We start from the raw sequence: 23,884 nt of genomic DNA on the forward strand, positions 1-23,884 counted from the left end.
TTTGGTGGCTGGAAACAGAAATGGTTATTATACGGCTCCAAAATGCTAGCTGGCACAATATGCTAAAAACAGCAGAAATTCACCGGCAAAGGAAAGAAAAAAAAAAAAAACCCAGAATTTATTTGTTCTTAAAAATAACTTTATGCTCTAAAAATACCACATATGAATTTTAAGAAGTGTCACCATTGCTCAAAATATTTTGTATTGAACATGTAAACACCTTAAAATATGTGACTAATCTTCTAAAATGGCATAATTTCCAAATAATAGGAAATCTTCCAAAAGAGAAGCAAAATGCTTCTTAAATCACATTTTTAGTTTTGAGATATTTATTGGATGAATGAATGCTTTTTTCCCCCACTCCAGCCCCAAATCATTGTTTAAAATGTGGGCCAAAAGACGTTAGAGGCTTTATTGGAATTTCTCAAAGAGTTTACTGTAGACAATGTTTTTTAGAAAAAAAAAAAAAACTTCTCTCAGCACCTCTGTGAAGCATTTCCATTTTCACACACTGGGCCAGTGCTTGTCATATCACAGGACAACACATTTCACAAAGTGGTTTTACTTCCTTTTAGCAAAATAACTCCTCCATGCAAACCAGTCTCGGCATCCACCGAGCTGGGGTTTTACTTTCTTCTGATCTGTTCAAGCTTCATTGCACTGCTTAACTGACTTTCCCCCCGCTTCTTTTGAAATTACCCAACTAATTTTCCATCTGATTGTTTATTTAAACCAGATCTCACACAGGCTTAATAGATAAGTGATACATGTACTCAGTGTGTCCGTCTAAACTTCAGCTGACAGAAAAGTACAGGGCAAATCTTGTCTTGACTTTCTCTTTTTATCCAGTAGAATTTATTAATTCAAACTGAGACCTGACATACTGGCAGACACGTTAAATATAAAAACTCCTCTGAGCATTCTGTTTTATCAAGCATTTTTCTAAGTGAACATACTCTTTGCTTATATTTCTCCTAGTGAGAAAAGGTAAATGCATTGTTTCACATAATAATAGCTTTTGACGCAGAATACTTTCCAAATTAACTGTAGAGAAAATTGTGACTTTTGACATATTTTTCTCCTTTTACAGAATTTGGCTAATTTTCCAGAAGTTTTATTGTAGAAGAGTAATGTATATTCAAATTCAACCAACGTTTCTGATTCAACTACTATGTACTTGACACATGGTTAGGGAGTGTCTCATTTCTTTTATTTTTGTTTTTCCCCCCTAATAACTTGGAGAATTTGAGGCATAACCCAGCTGACAAATGTAGTCTTAAGAGTTATTTGTTACATATTCAGCCTCTTTATTCATGCATAAAATGAGACAGGTAAATGAATGGGATATGAAGCACAACTGTGATTTCTGCAGCGTGCCTCAAATATATTTTAATTCAAAAGATGTTCCCATAAATATCTCCTGAAATACACCAGCGATTTGCCTTCCTGATTCCCCATTGCCTCCATCTGGGTTCATCACAGGACTCTCCACTCTGGTCCGTACCACCCGGCCTTCCGAATTCTGGGGTATCCTTATGTCAGTAGATCTTTGTAACCGCTGACAGGTCCTGTGTCAAGCCTCTTCTCTGAGCCTTCCTGGGTCTGCATTTCCACTGTAAAAACCCACGATTTTTTAGCTTGGAATTCAAGGTCTCCGTAGGCCAACCCGCATGTCTGTCCAGAGTCTCCCACGACCCTCTCTCTTCCTGGGTTCCCTTCTAAACAGATTCCTTATAACATCCCTCCATGTGGTCTGTACTCTCCTGCCTCAGCCCTTTCCCAGCACTTGGTCACGAGCTGCGTGAATCTTTCCATTGCCTTCCTGTTCTCAAGGCCCACATCAGTTCCTGCCTCTCCTGTGGATCTGTATTAGGTCACCTCTTTCCTCCCAGGGACTTGATAACATTTCTTCTGGGTGACTCCATGGGCACCTCACTCCAGGCTGTCCTGTATCACTTTTATGTCTTCCAGGTGTGCATTTTAGTTTACTGTGAAAAGGTTGCAGAGCCTTTCAGGACTGGGGCCTTGGCTTTGCATCCTCCCTGGGGAGCACCTAGTACCATGCTGTCCAGTAGTAATAGGTACTTGTGTATTTTGCTACAATTACAATAACAGTGAGGTTTAACTGTCTCCTTTTGGAAGCCTCAGAAAACAACTGTCTAGTTGATTGTTGTCTGAGTGTTGAATCAGGCAGTTGATTTCTCTTACTCTCCGATCAGAGGCAGTGGAGGCTGCCAGCAGCCACCTTTCTGAGTTGGCTCTCAGTACAGCTCAGGTGACATCTCTAACCAACTCGCTCCTTAGCTCTTCCTTGTCCTATTTTGGAATATGAAAAATGGAGACCTTCAGATGTCCATGCTTCTGTTAGGAAGGGCTGAACACCAGAGCCCTACCAAGCCCTTTCAGTCTTCCGTCTGACAGCTGTTCCTGTGCCCTGGTGAATCAGCACTTTCCTGGAAGCATCGTGACTTCACTGCAACCCCTCGGAAGGAGTCTTGCTTTTTGACATTCTCTGGGAGCAGAAAAGCAAGTCTTCGGGGGTATAGACAGGATTTAGTGAGGAAGGCAGCGCAGACAGAGAATTCACTCAGAGGAAAGGAGAACTGAACAGTGGAATGTCTGAGCGACTGCCCCTCCTCCTGCATGTCCTAGAAATTATAGTCTCACTGCTGTGCCCTTTCCTCGTTTAAGGACACACAGACACACAAAATAAAACCCAAACCAATGAACTGAAAGAGTGAGTCACACCAGCCAGGCCTCCACCAAGCTGGTCGATTAAAAGTGCAGGACCGATTCTGGGCTTCTCTTAGACCCTGAACAACTGTCTCACTTTGTTCCTGAATGTTTTTAATAGGAAAAAAGTATATGCTGATTTCCAAGCAAGTTGATACATATTAGCTCTCTTCTCCTGAAAAGTTTTTTAATCTTCCTTTACAGAGGAATATTAAATAATTAGCATGGAACTTAAATCAGTCGTCCTTCCATTTGTTGACGTAGGTATACTGTATGTTTTGCCAGAAGCCTTTTGTTTTTTTTTCCCAGCTCGTGTGTCCTTGAGTGTAGATTTCTTCTTGAGTCCTTTCCTTGTTCTGTGTTAACAGGGAACGGGTACGGCAACCCCCGAAACTCACCAGGTCTGCTGGTCTCACCTGGTAACTTGAACAAGAATATGCAAGCAAAATCTCCTCCCCCCATGAACTTAGGAATGAATAACCGTAAACCAGATCTCCGGGTTCTTATTCCACCTGGCAGCAAGAACACGATGCCATCAGTGGTAAATGCAACACTACATTTTAAATAAATATGGATAATGTTTTGTATATGTTTTGCTGTTTTTGCGGTTGCCTAACTTTATGAATTGCCAGGGTTCTCCCAGAAAATTAATGCATCAGTGCTACTCATGGGGTCCTGTTTGTATTCAGCTGTTATTTCTAGTAATCGGGTTGCATTTCCCTTTTCTATATAAAAAAGAACCACATCTAGTAAACTCCACGAAAGGACTGATGTTCTGAGAAAAGGAAAGCGTTTCCTCTTAGGGCTTTCAATTTATAGGTAGAAAAAAATCCAGATTCAACCATTGGTCAAGCCATATGTCCTCTAAGCAGAGCAGAGGTACTTCATAGCATAATATTTTTACAATATCGAGCTATTTATGTCCTCAAGGTGCTGACAGTGAAAGATACTTTCTATAATTTCTAAACGAACTTTCTCTGGTTAATTGGCGATTCCTTTTCTATGTGCATTGCGATGATTACCTGCTGCATGTCACACCAGGGCACTGCCTCAATTCATCTTTCCACATGTATAGTTCATGGAAGTAGCTACCTACGTAAAGCAATTCTGTTAAAAATCTTAGGCATGTTGAGGACAAAGGTTACATTTTACATCAAAAAAGAGTTGTAGCACTTCTAAGAAAAAATACATAGATATAAAATATAAATTCAAATAGACTCTTTCACTTTTCTTTCTTCTGGCTCTGCATGCAAAAGAAGATGATATTGTGGAACCAAACTTAACAACAAAGAGACATCAGTGTTCTCAAAATTAGCTTTGCTTAAGAGCAAAAACGTTTAGAACCAAGATTCAGTAGACAAATTTAGATCATTCTGCAAACACATTTTTTTTTCTGTCTCTGCTCTGTGGCAAGCTTCAGGGTAAAACAGTCCTGAGAGCTGATTAGTTTATTATGGCACAGTGCAGATTAATTTTGAATATCAACCAAAAAAAATCACATAATATGCAGCGTTCCCTTTGGAAAAGACTGGGTCTAATAAATATAACCTCCCACCGGGCTATAGCCAAGCAGTGTGGGCTGTGCATGGCTGGCTGTCTCTATCAGCAGATTTATTTCAGGTCCCTTAAAACTGATGCTTTCCCAGAGATTCTGTGAAGCCATTCAGGTCTCTCTCTGGCAGCCAGGTGTGGCTCCCTGTTCCTCCGATGAGTGGGGTTTCAAAGTATAGCCTTTATTTATTTATTTTTCCAAAATGTGGTAATGAAATAATGAACATTGAGACACTGACCTGGGCTGAAAACTGGATAGATTGTCTTCACATTTGAAACAACAGCTCATTAAGGGAAACAAAGAATGTCTTTGTAAGGAGTTATCTTTGGAGTCTGGGTTTTAAAACTGTTAAAATTGTTGTGCCTATCGGAAGATGCTTTTCCTATTGTTGAAGATATTTTGCCCAGTTATAAATATTTACAAACACTAATTAGTAAAACTCCTTCCCCATGCTCTCAGTCTGAGGATGTCGACCTGCTTTTGGTAAGTGGTGAGAGTCCTTCCCTTAAATGTCATGTGCAAAGCTACTTTTAGGTGGAGGTGGTAGATCCGACGAAATTAGAAGATTTAGGATATTACCACCGTGTGTCAGTGTCAACTATGTTTAAATACCATTAATTTCTAGTATCCTTCATGGGTAAAAAGGATGTCAGGTTATTTTTTCTGTCCCAGCCTCTCTGTAAATGAAGGCCATAAGTTCCATATTTTAGGACTTAATTTATAGTAAAATTCAAACACACAAAAAAATATTTCTTTTATTGTTTTAAGTTAAGATTTTTTTTCTAAGAACAAAAGTCTCATGATCTTAAGTTTATGTGGATTTTTAATCTCCTTGTAAGGAGTTAAATATATGCACTAGCTGGTTTGCCATCTAGTTTGAGGGAAGTTTAGAAGAATCTGAAGAAAGTGGTCAGAGCACCACCTGCTGGTGAGAATATAATATGAATCCCTACCCATTTGTTCTCTGCTGTACGTAGAACTGAGCATAAAAACTACCATGGTTGATTTTAATTTTTTAAAAATTTGCATTTGAATAAAACTGAAACAATGGAAGTACTGTATACATATTTCATCAGTTTTCAACATAGGCTGTTTTTACCCATAATAAAGCTATGGTACTTGTTACTAGTTCAGTTGCCTAGGAGATACTGATGTAATGGGTTACTATGGCAACAGCTGGTCTCTTGAAGGATCGTAAATGATAGGGTTGGCAGAGTTCATAGAGACACATGTTAAGTGATTAATTTCATGAGATTTGTACCAAGTTATCTCTTTATGTGCAAAACTAATACTGAAACAGAATATTTTTAACTTTTTAAAAAATTCCATCAATAATGTCCTTTTATTTACTTTAAAAGAATCAAAGGATAAATAACTCCCAGTCTGCTCAGTCATTGGCTACCCCAGTGGTTTCCGTAGCAACTCCTACTTTACCAGGACAAGGAATGGGAGGATATCCATCAGCCATTTCAACAACATATGGTACCGGTGAGTATCCTTGCCATGTGCAATTAGTACCCTAAATACTTTTTATTAAAAAGCAAGATGAAAAAGTTATCATCTTTTACACTATTTACAGGCTTTGCTTAGTACCTGTAGTGTAAAGAGCACTATACCATTACCTACTCCTTACTATTACAAAGTCAGCATCCACAGTTTTCTTTCTTAAGTGACTGGAAGTTTTATTTACCCAACCTGAGTTCAAAATAGAAGAGCAATTTCAAAGAAATTGAGCTATTGTTCTTTGATGTCATAAAAAGCTCAGTTTCTTGGGCTTGTTTAAAAAAATTGTATATCATCAAATACGTATATACTTTTATGCCAGATTATGGTTCTGATAAACTAGAATTACAGGTTATACTACTTGAAAGATTTAAAAGAACCCTTCATTTTATTATATAGTATGTTCCTTTTAGATTACAATTATCCCTGATGTTTTATCTCCCTCTTCCCCCCAAAATCAGGAAAATTATAACAGCGGTAATACTCAGAATAGTTTAGAAATAGGAAAAGGTTGTTCTGTGTACCATTTGATGATTTCTCCATTAAGTGTTTCCTCCTGTTGTTTTCTGCCTTCCTCTAGAGTACTCTCTGAGCAGTGCGGACCTGTCATCTCTGTCTGGGTTTAACACGGCCAGCGCTCTCCACCTTGGCTCAGTCACCGGCTGGCAACAGCAGCACCTGCATAACATGCCCCCATCCGCCCTCAGTCAGTTGGGGTAAGCAATTTTATCTTTTTATGATATGCTTTTAGGGTACATTTTAAATGATAAATGGCAATCTCTGAATATGTGTTTTAAGCCCCATTAAAATTCTACTTTATCAAATCAGAAAGCAATTTTTAGATAAACACCTGGCGAGTAGCTTAAACGTTGTATACCTTCTTCTTTAAGAACTCCGTAATAATGAGGTAAATTCTTACTGTTTCAGACCACATTTTTCCACTTCTATCAATGATTGAATTTTTGTCTAATTTTCACACAGTTCGTGAGGAACATTAGAAAGTGTTTATAAGTTCTTTAAGTTTTTGAGATGTTTGAGAATATTTCCCATTTAGTGTAAACCATATAGTTAATTTTCATATTAACCTAATGCTCATAGGATCAACCATTCAACTGACATACAGCCTTCATATATTATATAAATATTGATATGTTAACTCATAGTGCAGTTGTGTATTTATAGATATGTTATGAAAACATATATATCTATCTACAATACTAATTAGTACATAACAATACTAATTACCTAAATTTGGGTATAAAAATTTTTGTTGTTTTCAGAAGTCAGAGGATGTCTCTTTCTGCCCCCTTGTGGTAGTTTCCAGATATGTAATTATCATAGATGTGACTCCTGTCAAACCTTAAAAAGCCCTGAATTCACAGTTCACACTCCTTCATATAAAACAAATAGGTATTAAAAAAAAAAAAAGTTTAAAACATGAATCAAGGACATGAATTTAGTTTAATTAGTAACTACAAAACTGTAATTAATCTCCAAAGGAGAATACCAGTGTGACATAAAATATTTAAAGATAATAAGTCTTTAGATTTTAGAAACATTCTATATGCTTAGCCCTCTTTTACTTTTCTGTAGAGCCATTGGTTATAGTTAAATAGTGAGCTATCTCAGTTAACTGCTTCCTATCTATATTTCTAAAGTGATAGAAGAAAACATTGATTAGCATAAAAGTCACTGATTGATACCACAACTTTATTTCTCTTTGACGCTCTCTCTCCCTCTACCACTAGCTTTCAACACTAGGTCGATTTAACATAGGTTAGTGATTTAACTATGGAATCTTTGCCCATTCACCATGTGCTAATGTGTGCCCTCCTCACTGATGGCTGTCACGAAAATCTTAACCTTTCATGTAAATAGTAAAATAAACTCACATAACATTGTTGCTCTGCTTTCTTAGAAGATAGTTACCTTTGAAGATGTATTAACTGTTGATCAGCAACAGAATTTATTTCTTGAGAGCGCAAATCTTCTCTAGAATGTCAACTATTTAAAGTTGCAAAGCAAGGTGGGCAGTGGTCAGGGACATGTGAAAACGAACTGCCCCTGCCCCCCATTGGTACGCTACTGTTTTTAAGTAGACACTAATTGCAGTAACTTTTTCAGGTAATTATCACTAAATACACAGTACCATCCAGGCAATTTTAAAGCGTGTACACACAGCATTTAATTGCTGTGGCTTAGCTGTGAATCCACTGAACATGATTTTTGTCAAAAAAAAATTAATTGTATTGGTCATTTTTCACAAACTTCATTCATTTCAGGTCTAGATTTTTCTAGAAATTATTAAAGTCAGAAGCCATATTTTCTCTAACTGTGGCTTTCTTTTGTTTTCAATGGCACCTGATAATTTGCGTTTTTACATATAAACACATGTATTTATATATTTTAACTATACTACAATTTTGAAACTCTCTTCTACTACCTGGGGAAACCAATTCTCTGCTGCCCCTAATAGAGGCTTCAGTAAATGAGACAGGAGTGACACCCTGGCCGGCAGAGGAGCTGAATCACAGCAGCAAGGATGGCGCGTTTTGTTCAGTGCCCAGTTTCTCCCAGCACTGAATCTCATTGCGCACAGAGTTTTGATTTCACCAAATCACTTCCATTATCCTTCAACGATGGTGTGAACCTTCCAGACCTTCCAATTCTGGCTCTCTTTTCTCTCTCCCCTGTCTCTTACCCTCACCCTCTCTCTGCTTCTCTCTCTCTCTCTCTCTCTCTCTCTCTCTCTCTCTCTCTCTCTCTCTCTCTCTCACACACACACACACACACACACACACACACAAACACAGAGCAGCTTTTTCAAAAGGAGTTTCCCTCAAATGGACCACTTCATGTTGACACAATGAAACAGTAAACAGTTTTTTAAAAATAAAAATCCCAAGTTGCAATAATTACATAAATGGAATGAGCTTCCTTAATTTCTTACAGTGTAAATCAATTGAATCAGGCCAAATCAGGCTAAAGTTATCTCACAGACTCAGGTGGCCTCACATTCTTTTTGGATAGAGGACAGTTTTCAAAGCAAAAGGTGGAATGCATTTCAGCTCCACTCAAGTACACACAAGCTCAAGATAGTTACTACAGTTCTATCACAAAATTGCAAAAGCATAACAGAGTATATACTCTGTCCACAAAAATCCATTGTGATCTTTGAAGCTCTAGTCTTCAAAACTATATTTTACAAACTAGGTCTCTAACTAAGTTAGATGAGCAGCATAGATTGATTTGATGCAGGGAGACACAACTGGTAGTGAAACTTGCCATTGAGAGCTAATGAAAGTCATTCGAATACTATACTAATATTTGAGAAAATGACCCTCAAGTGTGGGGTGGTTTTCCTCAACTACCAACTCTAAAAAGGACAATGTGGTTTCTGGAAGCATTTCCGTACATCATCCATGTGGATGTGGGTGTTCAGTACATGCAGAGGGCAATAACTCTGCGGAGGGATGACTTTTCAAAGGTTAGGTTAAATATAGTTGATAGTCTAATTTCCAGGAGGAGGCAGTAAAAAAAAAAAAAATTGAATAAAACTATCCAGTCATGTTTGACTTCTGAACAATCATGACAAAGGGTAGGTGTTTTCCCAGTGCAAAGGCATCCGTAATAGATGAAAACTTGGACAGAACTAGACTTCATATGTGCAAGGTGCGTGGTCCACCTTCCACCTCCCCACCCACCTCTTTGTCACCCACTCACTCACATGAAGTATTTCACAATTATCTGTATATTTTATTCTCAAAAACAAGTAGACCGACCTGTGTATAATGAACCACGCGTATTGACCGTTAGGTGATTCGAAGGCTCCTTACTCTTTTTAAGAAAACACTTCTTTGTTAATGGAGACTAGCCATTCTGTGTTGTATCCTGTGTCACCATATAATGAAACTGAGTCTAAGATATCACTTACATTTTATGTCTGTGGATTTAATCCCCAGAACCACTCAAGTTGTTCTGCTTCATGTATGTTTTTGGCTAGTCTATTTCGAGGAAGGGATAACCGCTAATTGTTCAACATCTTTGATGGGACAGCTGCAGCTAAACCTGTATAAACCAGGTGACATAGGGAGGTGAAACAAACAAATGATGATGAAGCTTGCAGAAACCGCATCAACTGCTTACACTGGTCCAACTTACCCAAATTCTTTTCTAATTTTCTGGGTTACCCTGCCTGTGAAGACACGTCTAAATGTCAGAGGGCAGGCCAATGTATTTATTGATACTTTATTTTCAGGCCCCTAAAAGACATTCATTATTAAATAGCTGTGTGACTCACAGCAGAAGCGTTTAATTAAATTTTAGTGAAATGGTCTTTCTTACCCAGAGCCAGGAAAATTCTTTCTTCCAGAAATCAAAAGATGATTTCCTCTAACATCAAAATGAATCATTAAGTAACTTTGAACCAAGATAAAATAGTCTGCCATTGTGGATCCTTTTGAAATACAGGTGTTCCCTCTCCCTCCTTATTATAATATCTTCTTGACTTAGAGATTATTTAATTAGAACTCTTGAAAAAATAGTAAACTAAAATAGACTATAAATATAACAATAAATTACAAGTAAATAGCTCCTAGTATAAACAGGTAATTGAAAATCAGATGCACTCAATGTAGTATCTTGATATCAAGGCTGAAACTGCTTTGAGTTTATAAGATCATAAAAGCAGAAAAAGAAAGGCTTATTAAGGAAACAAATAATTCTCCTTCATATTATTCTCTGCATTAGCTCTCTATTAATAAGAGAAGGAAAGTAATTCTTTGCCAGTAGGTGGTGCTTTTGTATAAAACATCACTCAAAGATAAACTCATTTCTGACTAATTTTATATCTCTGTACATCTGGGGTTTGTATTGCTCCTCCCAAAACGCCAGGCCCGTGTTACTCCACATTTTCCTGTGAAGTACATACCCATTCCCTCCTGCCCCTTCATGGCGTTGGATGCAGTGTAATTACATATTACACTGCATTGGAAAGCAGTGTAATTACATACATTAGTCAGTAGGGCTGCTTTCCTTTGTTTAATATGGGTGTGTCTGTAAGGGTAAATCTTTACTGCGACTCTCCTTAATAAGAGAGACTCCTGTACTCTCTTGACAATATAGTCAGGTAATGCTGACTCTAGCCGTGGATGTCAGGGTAATCAGAATGTAGGAACAAAAAAAAAGCATCTTAAAATTGATGCCAGCCATGTTACTATGGTTTATCCTGATCAAAGTCGTTGTGATTGCTAATCTACACTTAAGGGCTTAATGCTTTTCTCTCCAGAATTTCAAGTATCTAAATTCTCCCACATTTTAGAAGAAGGGCAAATTATGCTCTCTGGGAATATATGAGGATTAAGGATTATAAACACACTAAAATCACACTGTATCCTTCTGGGCAACAACCTTTCCTTAGGCTACAGCAGATTCATCAACTCAGGCCAATTATAAATAAGAGGAGTGGCATCCTAAGATCCCATCAGGGAGCGACTTAACAATAGTGAAGTTGAGGTGATTATGGAAAAGAAACGGTATTTTCATCTCACGCAAATGAGGATGAATAAACTCAAATTATTTATCAGTTTTAGTAGGGTAGAAAGTTGAAGTGTTTCTAAATCAATATTTAAGCATTCCTCAGAGAATTTTCAGTCTCCCTCCTCGGTCCCCTATTTTCTGTTCTGCCAAGCTCTTTCCGACAAAGAGAGTTCTTTTGTAGCACAGGATGAGTAATATTCATTTGAAATTTGAACTCTCTTCGCTTTTTCTGAAGACTGTGTAGCTTCATTTGTATGTGCTTATTAATTGGAGGGAAACGTTTATATCGGTAATCTTTTATAAATCGTTTTCAAACACTTGGTAAATCCAAAGAGTCTTATTCCAAAGCTAAACACTGTATCTAAAGACTTGGAAATTTAAATTTTGAAAATTTGTCTGGGGAGAAATTCCAGGGCCACAGAAGAATGCTTTTTCTATGTTTTAAACTTTTCTGAAACAGTAACCTGTGTGTGTAGAGAGGCAGTCAGACACCAGAGATAGGAGTCCCAAGGCCTGGACCAGCTTGGTACAGTAATTGCTACTGGGCAAATCAACAAAGGCTAAATCGCTCTGAGAAAGCGACGCCTCCAAGTGCCTCCAAGCAGTTCTCCGCACCCTGGGCGTGCTCTGGTGTCTACACGAGTCTTTAAGCTGATGTTTGATGTAATTGTGAGTTCCTGGGGCCTCCAGGCCTCCTTCATCTGTAACTGGGTTTCCTTTCCTCCTACAGAGCTTGCACTAGCACTCATTTATCTCAGAGTTCAAATCTCTCCCTGCCTTCTACTCAAAGCCTCAACATCAAGTCAGAACCTGTTTCTCCTCCTAGAGACCGTACCACCACCCCTTCGAGATACCCACAACACACGCGCCACGAGGCGGGGAGATCTCCTGTTGACAGCTTGAGCAGCTGTAGCAGTTCGTACGACGGGAGCGACCGAGAGGATCATCGGAACGAATTCCACTCCCCCATTGGACTCACCAGACCTTCGCCGGACGAAAGGGAAAGTCCCTCAGTCAAACGCATGCGACTCTCTGAAGGATGGGCGACATGATCAGATTATTACTTAATAGTTTTTTTTTTTTCTTGCAGTGTGTGTGTGTGCTATACCTTAATGGGGAAGGGGGGTCGATATGCATTCTATGTGCCGTGTGTGGAAAAAAAAAAGTCAGGTACTCTGTTTTGTAAAAGTACTTTTAAATTGCCTCAGTGATACAGTATAAAGATAAAACAGAAATGCTGAGATAAGCTTAGCACTTGAGTTGTACAACAGAACACTTGTACAAAATAGATTTTAAGGCTAACTTCTTTTCACTGTTGTGCTCCTTTGCAAAATGTATGTTACAATAGATAGTGTCATGTTGCAGGTTCAACGTTATTTACATGTAAATAGACAAAAGGAAACATTTGCCAAAAGCGGCAGATCTTTACTGAAAGAGAGAGCAGCTGTTATGCAACATATAGAAAAATGTATAGATGTTTGGACAGACCCGGTAATGGGTGGCCATTGGTAAATGTTAGGAACGCACCAGGTCACCTGACATCCCAAGAACGCTCACAAACCTGCAGGCATATCATTGGTGTATGGCACTCATTAAAAAGGATCAAAGACCATTAAAAGAGGACCATACCTATTTAAAAAAAAAAAAAAAGTGAAGTTTGAGGGCTAACGTATTTAATTAAATAAATAAATAAATCTGGGTCTGCATCTCTTATTAAATAAAAATATAAAAATATGTACATTACATTTTGCTTATTTTCATATAAAAGGTAAGACAGAGTTTGCAAAGCATTTGTGGCTTTTTGTAGTTTACTTAAGCCAAAATGTGTTTTTTCCCCCTTGATAGCTTCGCTAATATTTTAAACAGTCCTGTAAAAAACCAAAAAGGACTTTTTGTATAGAAAGCACTACCCTAAGCCATGAAGAACTCCATGCTTTGCTAACCAAGATAACTGTTTTCTCTTTGTAGAAGTTTTGTTTTTGAAATGTGTATTTCTAATTATATAAAATATTAAGAATCTTTTAAAAAATCTGTGAAATTAACATGCTTGTGTATAGCTTTCTAATATATATAATATTATGGTAATAGCAGAAGTTTTGTTATCTTAATAGCGGGTGGGGGGTATATTTGTGCAGTTGCACATTTGAGTAACTATTTTCTTTCTGTTTTCTTTTACTCTGCATACATTTTATAAGTTCAAGGTCAGCTGTCAAAAGGATAACCTGTGGGGTTACAACATATCACATTGCAACACCCTAAATTGTTTTTAATACATGAACAATCTATTGGGTCAACTGACGTCCATTGTATATACTAATTAGTTTCTTTCATGCTATTTTTTGTTGTTGTTTTTTGCATTTTTATCAAATGCAGGGCCCCTTTCTGATCTCACCATTTCACCATGCATCTTGGAATTCAGTAAGTGCATATCCTAACTTGCCCGTACTCTAAATCATCTGGTTGGTTTTCAGCCTAGAATTTGATATGCTTTTTTGAAATACGCCCAGAATAGAGAAGCTGTGGTGGGGCATGTGTCCTGCAAATATGGCCCTAGAAACAAGTGATATGGAGTTAACTTGGTGAATAAATTACAAATTCCCACAGAAGAAAAATGTGAAAGACTGGGTGCTAGCCAAGAAGGAAGCAGGTAAAGGGATAGTTGCTTTGTCATCCGTTTTTAATTATTTTAACTGACCCTTAACAATCTTGTCAGCAATATAGGACTGTCGAACAACCCGGTGTGTCAGGACCCCCAATGTCACTTCTGCATAAAGCATGTATGTCATCTATTTTTTCTTCAATAAAGAGATTTAATAGCCATTTCGAGAAATCCCATTAAAGAACCTCTCTATGTCCCTTTCTGTAATTTTTCAAGAAAACATGATTCTTGCCTAATATTCGTCTATAAGGGATTTATTTCCAGACCCTTTAAAAAGCGAGTGCCATTAAAAAAAAAAGTTGATATATATTGTTTAAAAGATATTTCAGTCTAGGAATGATTTTTCTTCTCTTGGAAGGTGAAGATCTGTCGATTCATCTCTGATTGTACACCTTGACATTCACAGCAAAGAAGGTACAGACAGTAACATCAACCCTGCTATATCAGGTGTAGGGTGTTTCTTATCCGTTTTTTTTTTTTTTTTTTTCTTTTCCTTGCTTAGTTGCTCTGTGTTTCTCCTTGTAAAAGGCTGCCGCTGGGTGGCAGAAACCAAGAGACCTTATGAACGAGGCTATATTTTTCTTAACTTGATCTGAAATCCACAATTTGACCACAATGCACCTTTGGTTGTGTCCAGATAGGATGCTAGCCTGCCTTGTACTAATGTTTTATATACTAAAAACAAAAACAAAAAAATCTATCAACCATTTCATATATATCCCACTACTCAAGGTATCCATGGAACATGAAAGAATGACATTTATACAGAGGAAAAACAGAGAATCACCCCTGAAAATACACATACACACACACACACACACACACGAGGGGGCAGGGGTGGGGGGCTGGGGGTGTGTGAAATCATCTTCCTCACCACAGACTTGATCCCATCCTTGCAACCCAACCTTCTAACGTATAAAATATGCAAACATGTCACAGATGTTCTTTGTCATTTCAAAACACGTTAGTGTATCAATATGAGTAGATACTTACCAATGGGTGGGAAAGAAGGGTCATTATATGAAAATATGAAGAAATAGCCATATTAATTTTTTTAACTGCAGTTTGCCTCGGCAACAAAGAAAAGGTGAATTTCTAATGCTGAAGATAAAGTAAGCTAAAGTACCAGCAGAAGCCGTGGCTATTTATAGCAGTTCTGACAATAGTTTTTTAAGAACAGGAGAAGAACAGAATCACTGGGAAATGGGGGCCAGTCATCTCTTATTCCCACTACTGAACTCATACACAGTGGTGGTAAGTAGCGAAGGGATAATCTAAGAATTTTTTAAAGATGATTTAGTGAGAAGAAGCACAATTTTGATTGTGATGAGTCACTTTCTGTAAACAATCTCGGTCTATCTTTACCCTTATACCTTATTTGTAACTTACCATTAATTGTATTTGCAAAGCTAGTATGGTTTTTATCATGGAAAATCCTTTGTATTCGGGAGTTTAGGGCAGAGCCCCTAGGGAGTATTATTTCACATAACCCGTCCTCGAGTAACATTGTAGGCAACATTCTTTATTGCAAGTAAAGGAACCATAAGTGGCATTTTACACAGCTGCAAGTATTGTTCTAGCTAATCCAATTTTAAACGATCTTGGGTAATAGTGAGCTTAAATATCGGTAGCAGTGACGCAGTGTACACAAGCTGTACCATCTATATATTGTATGCATTGGTGCGTGGAGGCTGTTCAACCTTTTTAAAAATTGTGTTTTTTAGTAAAATGGCTTATTTTTCTCCCAAAGGTGGAATTTAACATTTTGTAACAATGACTATGAAGATACCTGTCATCCTCAGATTATTGAAAGGTTGACTAAAGTGAGAATTGTTTTTAAATTTCAAGACACTTAGAATATCTGCCCTGTCACACACTTTTGTATTTGTCTCTTTTAGAGTTGGCATTGTTTTATCCCCCTTATCCTTTTGTTTGTTTTTTCAGAGAGTAAATGCTTCATATTACTTTCTTTAAAAAAAAAAAAAGTTGGTTTTTTTTTTTTTTTTTAAAGAAGAAGCCACTTGAACCCTCAATAAAGGCTGTTGCCTGAGCATGACATACTTCATCTGTTCTTGTTGGTGCCATCTGCTGTGATGTCGTCACTTACATGGCGTTAATTTCCTGCCACTACAGATCTTTTGAAGATTGCTGGAATACTGGTGTCTGTTAGAATGCTTCAGACTACAGATGTAATTAAAGGCTTTCCTTAATATGTTTTAACCAAAGATGTGGAGCAATCCAAGCCACATATCTTCTGCATTAAATTTGTCCATTTTGGTTTCTTTCATAATCGGGTATTGCATTTTGCCTTCCCTGTTCATACCTCAAATTGATTAATACCTCAGTTTAATTCAGAGAGGTCAGCTAAGTGACGGATTCTGTTGTGGTTTGGGTGCAGTACCAAGTGTTCTCGCGGAGCAAAGTAGACCTGGGTCACTGTAGGCATAGGACTTGGATTGCTTCAGATGGTTTGCTGTATCATTTTTCTTCTTTTTCTTTTTCTGGGGACTTGTTTCCATTGAATGACAGTAATTAAAATAGCTTGTAAATGAGGGCATACAAGCATTTGCAACAAATACTCAAATAGAGGCTCACAGCGGCATAAGCTGGACTTTGTCGCCACTAGATGACAAGATGTTATAACTAAGTTAAACCACATCTGTGTATCTCAAGGGACTTAATTCAGCTGTCTGTAGTGAATAAAAGTGGGAAATTTTCAAAAGTTTCTCCTGCTGGAAATAAGGTATAATTTGTATTTTGCAGACAATTCAGTAAAGTTACTGGCTTTCTTAGTGATGCAGTGTCCGTGGTGCATTTTTTTAATTAACATTTTGCTGTTTAAATTTGTTCCATTTTATTGTGTTTTTGAAAAGCAGTTTATCCCACAAGCACAAATGAGGTTTCTCAGCTTTCAACTCAAAATATACAGAAAAATGAATAGTGTGTTTGTGTGGGAAGGGTGTGAATTGGGTAACAGTTCTTAGGGTAACACAGTATTCAGCCAGTGTAGGAAGTTAAAGGTTCTTATCAAGTAGTTCAGCTTCTTTATCAAATTAGTTCCATGAAGATCTTTTCTCTAACCTGTTTGAATACACAGAATTTTCTAAAAATCATTGCAAACAACAGTAATCATGAAATAAGTTAATTTTTTTTTTTTTTTTTTTACTAAAATGTGTACTGAGTGTTTCCAGGCACAATTCTTTTTTATTCATCAAATTAATTTCTGAAGGTTGAAAACATAGGCTTATATCTAATTATTTCAGTAAATTAGGGAATTCATACATTTTTAGAAACTATCAAATGTATCCATTATTAAAATTCAATTACAATATCTAAAGGGACTGTCCTTAACAAGATAGATAGAAAGATTACTTTAAAAACTGAAAAAGAAAACAAGAAGACACCAGGTAGCCAACTGGAGACCTTGGACTTCTGTGTTAGCCGAGGCTCCTACTCCGGAGATGAGGAACGAAGCTCAGAGAAACGAGGAACATGGCTTGTTCCCTTCGTTCATTTTTAAGACACAGGTATGAAGCAGTGATTATATGCATTTCATGTGGTAGATTCCAGGAAGAAAGAAGATAGGGCCCTGGCCTTTATCTTATCAACTAGTAGGAGGAAACGAGAGTGTACTTGGAGAAGTCCGCAAAGTGCTGTGGGGACGGCAGCAGAGCGCAGAGCAGAGGCCCAGAGCAAGGACACCTCATATCCACCCCGCAGAGGCAGCCCTCACTTGTTTTTGAAGGGTAGGCAGGATTAAGAAAGGCCCAGAATAATGAGATCAAGGCCGTTTGTGGTCACATGATCCCTGCCGTCATACATGGCCCCAGCCGGTATTTGGGGGTTTGCTGTCATCATCCTGAAATTCCCGAGGACTTCATCTTTTATTTTGTGTTCTGTGAAGTCCAGTAGGACTACAGGGCACACATATGCAGGGGATACACACCAGAAAAAGTGGAAAGCTTGATACGTTAGCATCGCCAACAGAAGGAACCTTTTCCTGCTTCTCCAACAAGGACTCTCACATTTTCACTTCATCATGGGCCCTGCCGTGATGACACCAACCCTGGAGGAGGGCATTTGCCAAGGAAGAAAGAGTAGATACAAAGGCACAGAAATGGGGACACGACGCAGACGTGTAGAAACTGTGCACTGTTCTGTTCAAGTGAAGAGCAGCCACGTGCAGGGCGACGGGAGAGACAAGACACCAAGACGATTGTATAGTTGCAAATTGTGAGGTCTCGGGTTGAAGCAAATAATTGAAAGATTTGGGAGACATGGAATTGTCAGAATTCAGTAAATGGTTAGGTTAGTGGTAGGAGTGATCACAGATAAGGAATTATTAAAGTTTATGGTTTTAGGTTTAAATGATTAGGATCCTAGTAATATCAAAATTGGAAATGAAATTGAGAGGTCACTGCTCTGCGAGGAAGGTAATTAATTTGGTTTTCCACGAATTAAGCTTGACATATCCAGGTAAAACATGAGAATGTTGTAAACAAAGACTCAAACTCAGGATGTCTGTTAATGCTGGCCCAATTTTTGGATGTGGTTCTTTTACTTCAGTTATGTTTGGGAGTGTGGATTCATGAATTTGACAAAGAAAAACTATCCAGAACAGAGCATCTGAGTTTTCATTTTGTGAGTTGAGGAAATATTTTTTTGTTGTGTTTGCATATTATTACTGCGGCGTCTTCCTGTGTGTGCTCCTTAGGGACTGACTTCTAAACAAGATCCAAGTTCACTTCCCCACTGTGTATCTCCCTTGAATTCCAACTGCCCTCATTTCCTAAGAGCAAATGTCTCCATCTCTAAAAGTTAGGCTATCTTTTTAACCTCTCTTCCCCCAAGCACAGCCCCCCTCCACTGGGACTTTTCCTTAAGAGTTTGTCTTGTGCAGACACGTGGGAAAACATTCATCGTTTCTGGCCCTCAAGTAGTCCCCATTTTAGTGGCAGCCTTGCTGCTGAGTCACCAGCTCCATCACATCCCCAGTCTAGATTGCTTCAGACTTGAAGAACCTCTGGCTCTGATGTTCCCATCTCTAATGACCATTTTCTGGAAATGATGACCACCTTTTCAGACTGGTAACTTGGTACAAGCCAGGCTGAAAGGAAGGAAAACAGGACCCACTAGTGGAGTAACCATGCACTTAATAGAAAGTGGACAGGACAGCACTTTGCTCAAACACTCTGCAGCCAGAAATCCAGGGTTCCGGTCAGTTTCCTTGACCCTCCTCTCCACCAAGAAAGAACTAACGCCAGGGCGGTTGCAAGGAGTAGGTGATGGTGGGAAAATGACAGAAACCGAAGCTTTGTGTGCGGAGGAGACGCTAGCATTTGTTGAGTGCCTTCTCTGCAATGGATTTTACCTACAGTATCTTATTTAACCTGCTTGGTGATACTAGGAAAAGATCTCAATTTGGGGGGAGATCATGGTTGAGAATTCGACCAACTTTACTGCTCACAAGCTATGTTACATTTGGCAAGTTATTTCTTCTCTCTAAGCACCAATGTTCTCTAATTCCCAGCTTTATCACTAACTCACAGGGTTGCTCTAAGGTCAGTGAAGACTTGTGTGAGTGTTAATCACTGCAAAGATCAGGCACCCAACTCCTCCACTAGTTACTCAAAATAAACACAACCCTACTCTGTAAAATAGTGGTAAAAGAAGGCAACAAAGTTTGGATTTTTTCCTTTGATGACTACAGGGTGCTTTTTTATTTTTTTAGGAATATCACATAACATTCCTAAAAGACTCCTACTTTGCCAATGTTCAAGGCACATGCACTTCTTAAGGAGAAAGCCTTGCTGAGCACATATTCATCCAAAGCTACTCCCTATGGGTACTAAATTATCTCAAAACACAGAGACTTTCCTAGAAGTGATAGTTAACAGAAAGAGAATTACCTTCCTCAAGCATTTATTCCATAAGAATTGCACGGATATGCTCAGTTCTTTTGACAAATAAGAGCCCTGCTTGGACATGCAAACCTGGTTCATGTAAAAGTTTCTAAGTGTAATGTGCATGATTAAAGGACAGGGAAGGTACCCATCCACAAAGAAATGCTTAAGTAAATTATGGTACATTAACACAATGGAACACTACACAACAGCTAAAAACGTAAACAAAAGCACAAATACACACCGTGGAATACTAGGCAACAGTCACCATAAACCAAAGCCTCCAGGTATTAATAAGGAAAACTTCCAGAACATATTTTTACATCAAAAAGCAGCAATGGGAAAAAAAAAAAAAAAGCAATGGAGCAGTGTGTAAAGCAGGCGTCTTCGAATTTTTTAAACAGGGGGCCAGTTCACTGTCCCTCAGATCGTTGGAGGGTCGGACTATAGTTTAAAAAAAAAAAAAACTATGAACAAATTCCTATGCACACTGCGCATACCTTATTTTGAAGTAAAAAAACAAAACGGGAACAAATACAATCACATCGCCTCATGCGGCCCGCGGGCTGCAGTTTGAGGACCCCTGGTGTAGAGTATGCTGCCATTCAGATAAGAAAACAATACATGTCGGGCAGCATCTGTGGCTCAAAGGAGTAGGGCCCTGGCCCATATGCCAGAGGTAGCAGGTTCAAACCCAGCCCTGGTCAAAAACTGAAAAAAAAATAATAATAATAATACATGTCTCATATGTGCATAAGAAACACTGGAAGGATATAGCAAGAAAGTAACAAACTAGTTTCCAAATGGCAAGGGATTGGGCCTAGGAGTGAATGGGGAAGAGTGACAGCACATACTTTTCAATATTGTTTTGAATTTTGAACTATGTGAAAATACTACTTATTTTTTTAAAGGGTTTTGGTTTAGAAATAAAGACTTCCCCCAAAATTCAAATTTCCCACTGAGAAAAGCCCTCCTCTGACTGAAAAAACTTTTGGACAATGCCAACGTGGAGTGACGTGCAGGACTGATGGGCTTTGCTCCAGGATTCCCCGAGTGCAGGAGGCTCAGCTGGGATCTCTGGGTGGCAGGGCTGCAGCCTCAGAATCAGGAGTTTGCTTTGCTACTGACAGCACTAGCCAGTCAAAGAGCCTTACTAAAGCTAGCAGGTTCCCGTAATTAAATAACAAATAGCAGGTTCTGATAATTTTGGGGTTTTCTTTGCCACTTTCCTGACCACTTACCTGTACTCCTTTTTGTCTGAGTTCAGAATTCATCCCTAAAAGTTTAACTTACTTTGCCTAATTAATCAAAACTACTTTGAGATATCACCTAACCTCAGTAAGAGTAGCCCACAAAACAAAATCCCAAAACCAGAGATGTTGGCGTGGATGTGGAGAAAAGGGCACACTTCTACACTGCTGGTGGGAATGCACACTAATACGTTCCTTCTGGAAGGATGTTTGGAGAATACTTAGAGACATAAAAATAGACCTGCCATTCGATCCTATAATTCCTTTACTAGGTTTATACCCAGAAGACCAAAAGTCACAATATAACAAAGACATCTGTACCAGAATGTTTATTGCAGCCCAATTCATAATTCCTAAGTCATGGAAGAAGCCTAAGTGTCCATCGACCCATGAATGGACTAGCAAATTGTGGTACATGTATACCATGGAATATTATGCAGCTTTAAAGAAAGATGGAGACTTTACCTCTTTCATGTTTACATGGATGGAGCTGGAACATATTCTTATTAGCAAAGTATCTCAGGAGTGGAAGAAAAAGTATCCAATGTACTCAGCCCTACTATGAAGCTAAATTATAGCTTTCACATGAAGGCTACAACCCAACTATAGCACAAGACAATGGGGAAAGGGCCAAGGAAGGGGAAGGGAGGCGGGAGGTTTTGGTGGAGGGAGGGTAATGAGTGGAGCCACATCTACGGTGCATCTTAGAATGGGTACAGGCGAAACTTACTAAATGCAGAATACAAATGTCTACATACAGTAACTAAGAAAATGCCATGAAGGCTACACTGAACAGTTCAATGAGAATATTTCAGATTGTATATGAAACCCACACATTGTACCCCTTGATTGCACTAATGTACACAGCTATAACTTAACAATAAAAATAAATAAATTAAAAAAAAAAAGAATCTCTTTATCCTATTGAGCCATCCAATAGTATGACTGTAAAATCCAGGGGGGCCTTGGCTGGATTTCTGTTGAATTTACAGCTGCCTTTCTTATTGTCATTATTATATAGTATCAGAACAGAGAAAACATAGTCCTTAACTTCTGTGTGCATAACATCAGCTGAGTTGGTATAATGACTGTTACTTTCTGGAAATCCCTAATTCATCAGCTAAACTTTCAGGTAAGATTTAGAAGGTTCAAAATGATCTTTTTCACTCTTCCACACCTTTCTGTTCTTCTTATTTACTAACCTGGTTTATGTGCTTTGTACACACAAAGTTTTACCTTTAAAACATGTGAAACAAATTATTTGACCAAATAAACATACTCTGTACTTCAGAGTTCTATAGTCGATAAAAGAATACTCCTTTCTACCACCGCTCCCCTGAAACCCCCCGCCTGGGCTGGTATTAGTCCTTTGACCTTAACAATAAAAAAGAACCCAGAAAAGTGACTTACATCTTCTAAACAGGGCATCCTCTCTGGAGTCTACTTTAAAGGTACTGACAAAATATGAGTGCATGTACAACAGCCCTTGAGACTATCTTGATAAAGCCCAATTTTCTCCCTGCCTTTTTAACAATGCATTTTATAGAATCTGAGACTAGAAGAGAAAGAAATTCACTGTGAAATACAGAATCAAGAAGTAAGAGACACATGCCTTGAAGCGCTGTGTTTACAAAATCATACAAGACTAATTGTTAGATAAAGCAAAACAATTTTCATTCAGTTGTGGTAACAATTATTAAAAATCGGTCATTAAACTTTATGTGAGGATTAATACTGAGTGAAAGAAACTGGTCACAAAAGAGAAAAAGCTGTATAATTCTATTTACTACCAATATGCAGTTTAAGAACTCATAAAATGAATCTATGTTTACATTTAAGATGTGTGCATTTTCCTCTGTGTAAATTTTACCTCAATTTAAAAAGTACTCCTGTGAAGAGAAATCTCAATTCAGAATATTATATTAAAAAAATCTGGGAGGCTGAGGCGGGTGGATTGCTTGAGCTCAGAAGTTCAAAACCAGCCTGAGCAAGAGCAAGACTCCAGCTCTACTAAAAACAGAAAAACTAGCAGGCATTGTGGTGGGCACTTGTGATGCCAGCTACTTGGGAGATTGAGACAAGAGGATCACTTGAGCCCAAGAGTTTGAGGTTGCAGTGAGCTATGATGACATCATGGCACTCTACTTAGGGCATTAGAGTAAGACTCTGTCTCAAAAAAAAAGTAGGGAGGGGGGCTGGGCACAGTGGCTCACACCTGTAATCCTAGCACTTTGGGAGGCCAAGGTAGGTGGGATTGCCTGAGCTCACGGATTTGAGTCCAGCCTGAGCAAGAGGGAGACCCAGTCTCTAAAAATAGCTGGGCATTTTGGCCGGCACCTATAGTCCCAACTACTCAGGAGTCTGAGAAGAGAAAATTGCTTGAGCCCAAGAGTTTGAGGTTGCTGTGAGCTGTGATGCCCCAGCACTCTACCAGAGGAGACAAAGTGAGATTCTGTCTCAAGAAAAGAAAATGCAAAGAAAGGGAGGGGTGGGGAGGGGAGGGAAGGGAAAGGAAGGGAAGGGAAGGGGCACCTCTGCCTCAGTGAGTAGGGCACCAGCCCCATATACCGAGGGTAGTGGGTTCAAACCCAACCCAGCCAAACTGCAACAACAACAACAACAACAAAAAATAGCCGGGCATTGTGGTGGGCACCTGTAGTCCCAGTACTCTGTCTCTACAAAAAAAAAGAAAGGGAAAGGGGAAGGAAAGGAAAGGAAAGGAAAAGAGGGCAGCACCTGTGGTTCA

The 23,884-nt window shown here is 38.6% G+C and overlaps 1 protein-coding gene across 21 annotated transcripts in view; it reads left to right on the forward strand.

Moving 5' to 3' along the window:
• MEF2C (myocyte enhancer factor 2C) overlaps positions 1–16,781 on the forward strand; it is a 172,302-nt gene extending 155,521 nt beyond the window's left edge. For 12 of the 21 annotated variants that reach the window (XM_053586873.1, XM_053586760.1, XM_053586741.1 and 9 more), the window contains 4 exons: positions 3,102–3,274; positions 5,644–5,773; positions 6,369–6,504; positions 12,057–14,166. In XM_053586873.1, the coding sequence (XP_053442848.1) occupies positions 3,102–3,274; positions 5,644–5,773; positions 6,369–6,504; positions 12,057–12,378 (761 nt within the window). In that variant the 3' untranslated portion in view covers positions 12,379–14,166. Of the gene's footprint in view, positions 1–3,101; positions 3,275–5,643; positions 5,774–6,368; positions 6,505–12,056 lie in introns of all 21 variants that reach the window. The other 9 variants (XM_053586827.1, XM_053586836.1, XM_053586859.1 and 6 more) reach the window with 3 other exon arrangements.
• The last annotated feature ends 7,103 nt before the right edge of the window (positions 16,782–23,884 follow it).

The sequence above is a fragment of the Nycticebus coucang genome, chromosome 1 (genome assembly GCF_027406575.1).
Source record: "Nycticebus coucang isolate mNycCou1 chromosome 1, mNycCou1.pri, whole genome shotgun sequence".
Classification (NCBI taxonomy): Eukaryota; Metazoa; Chordata; class Mammalia; order Primates; family Lorisidae; genus Nycticebus; species Nycticebus coucang.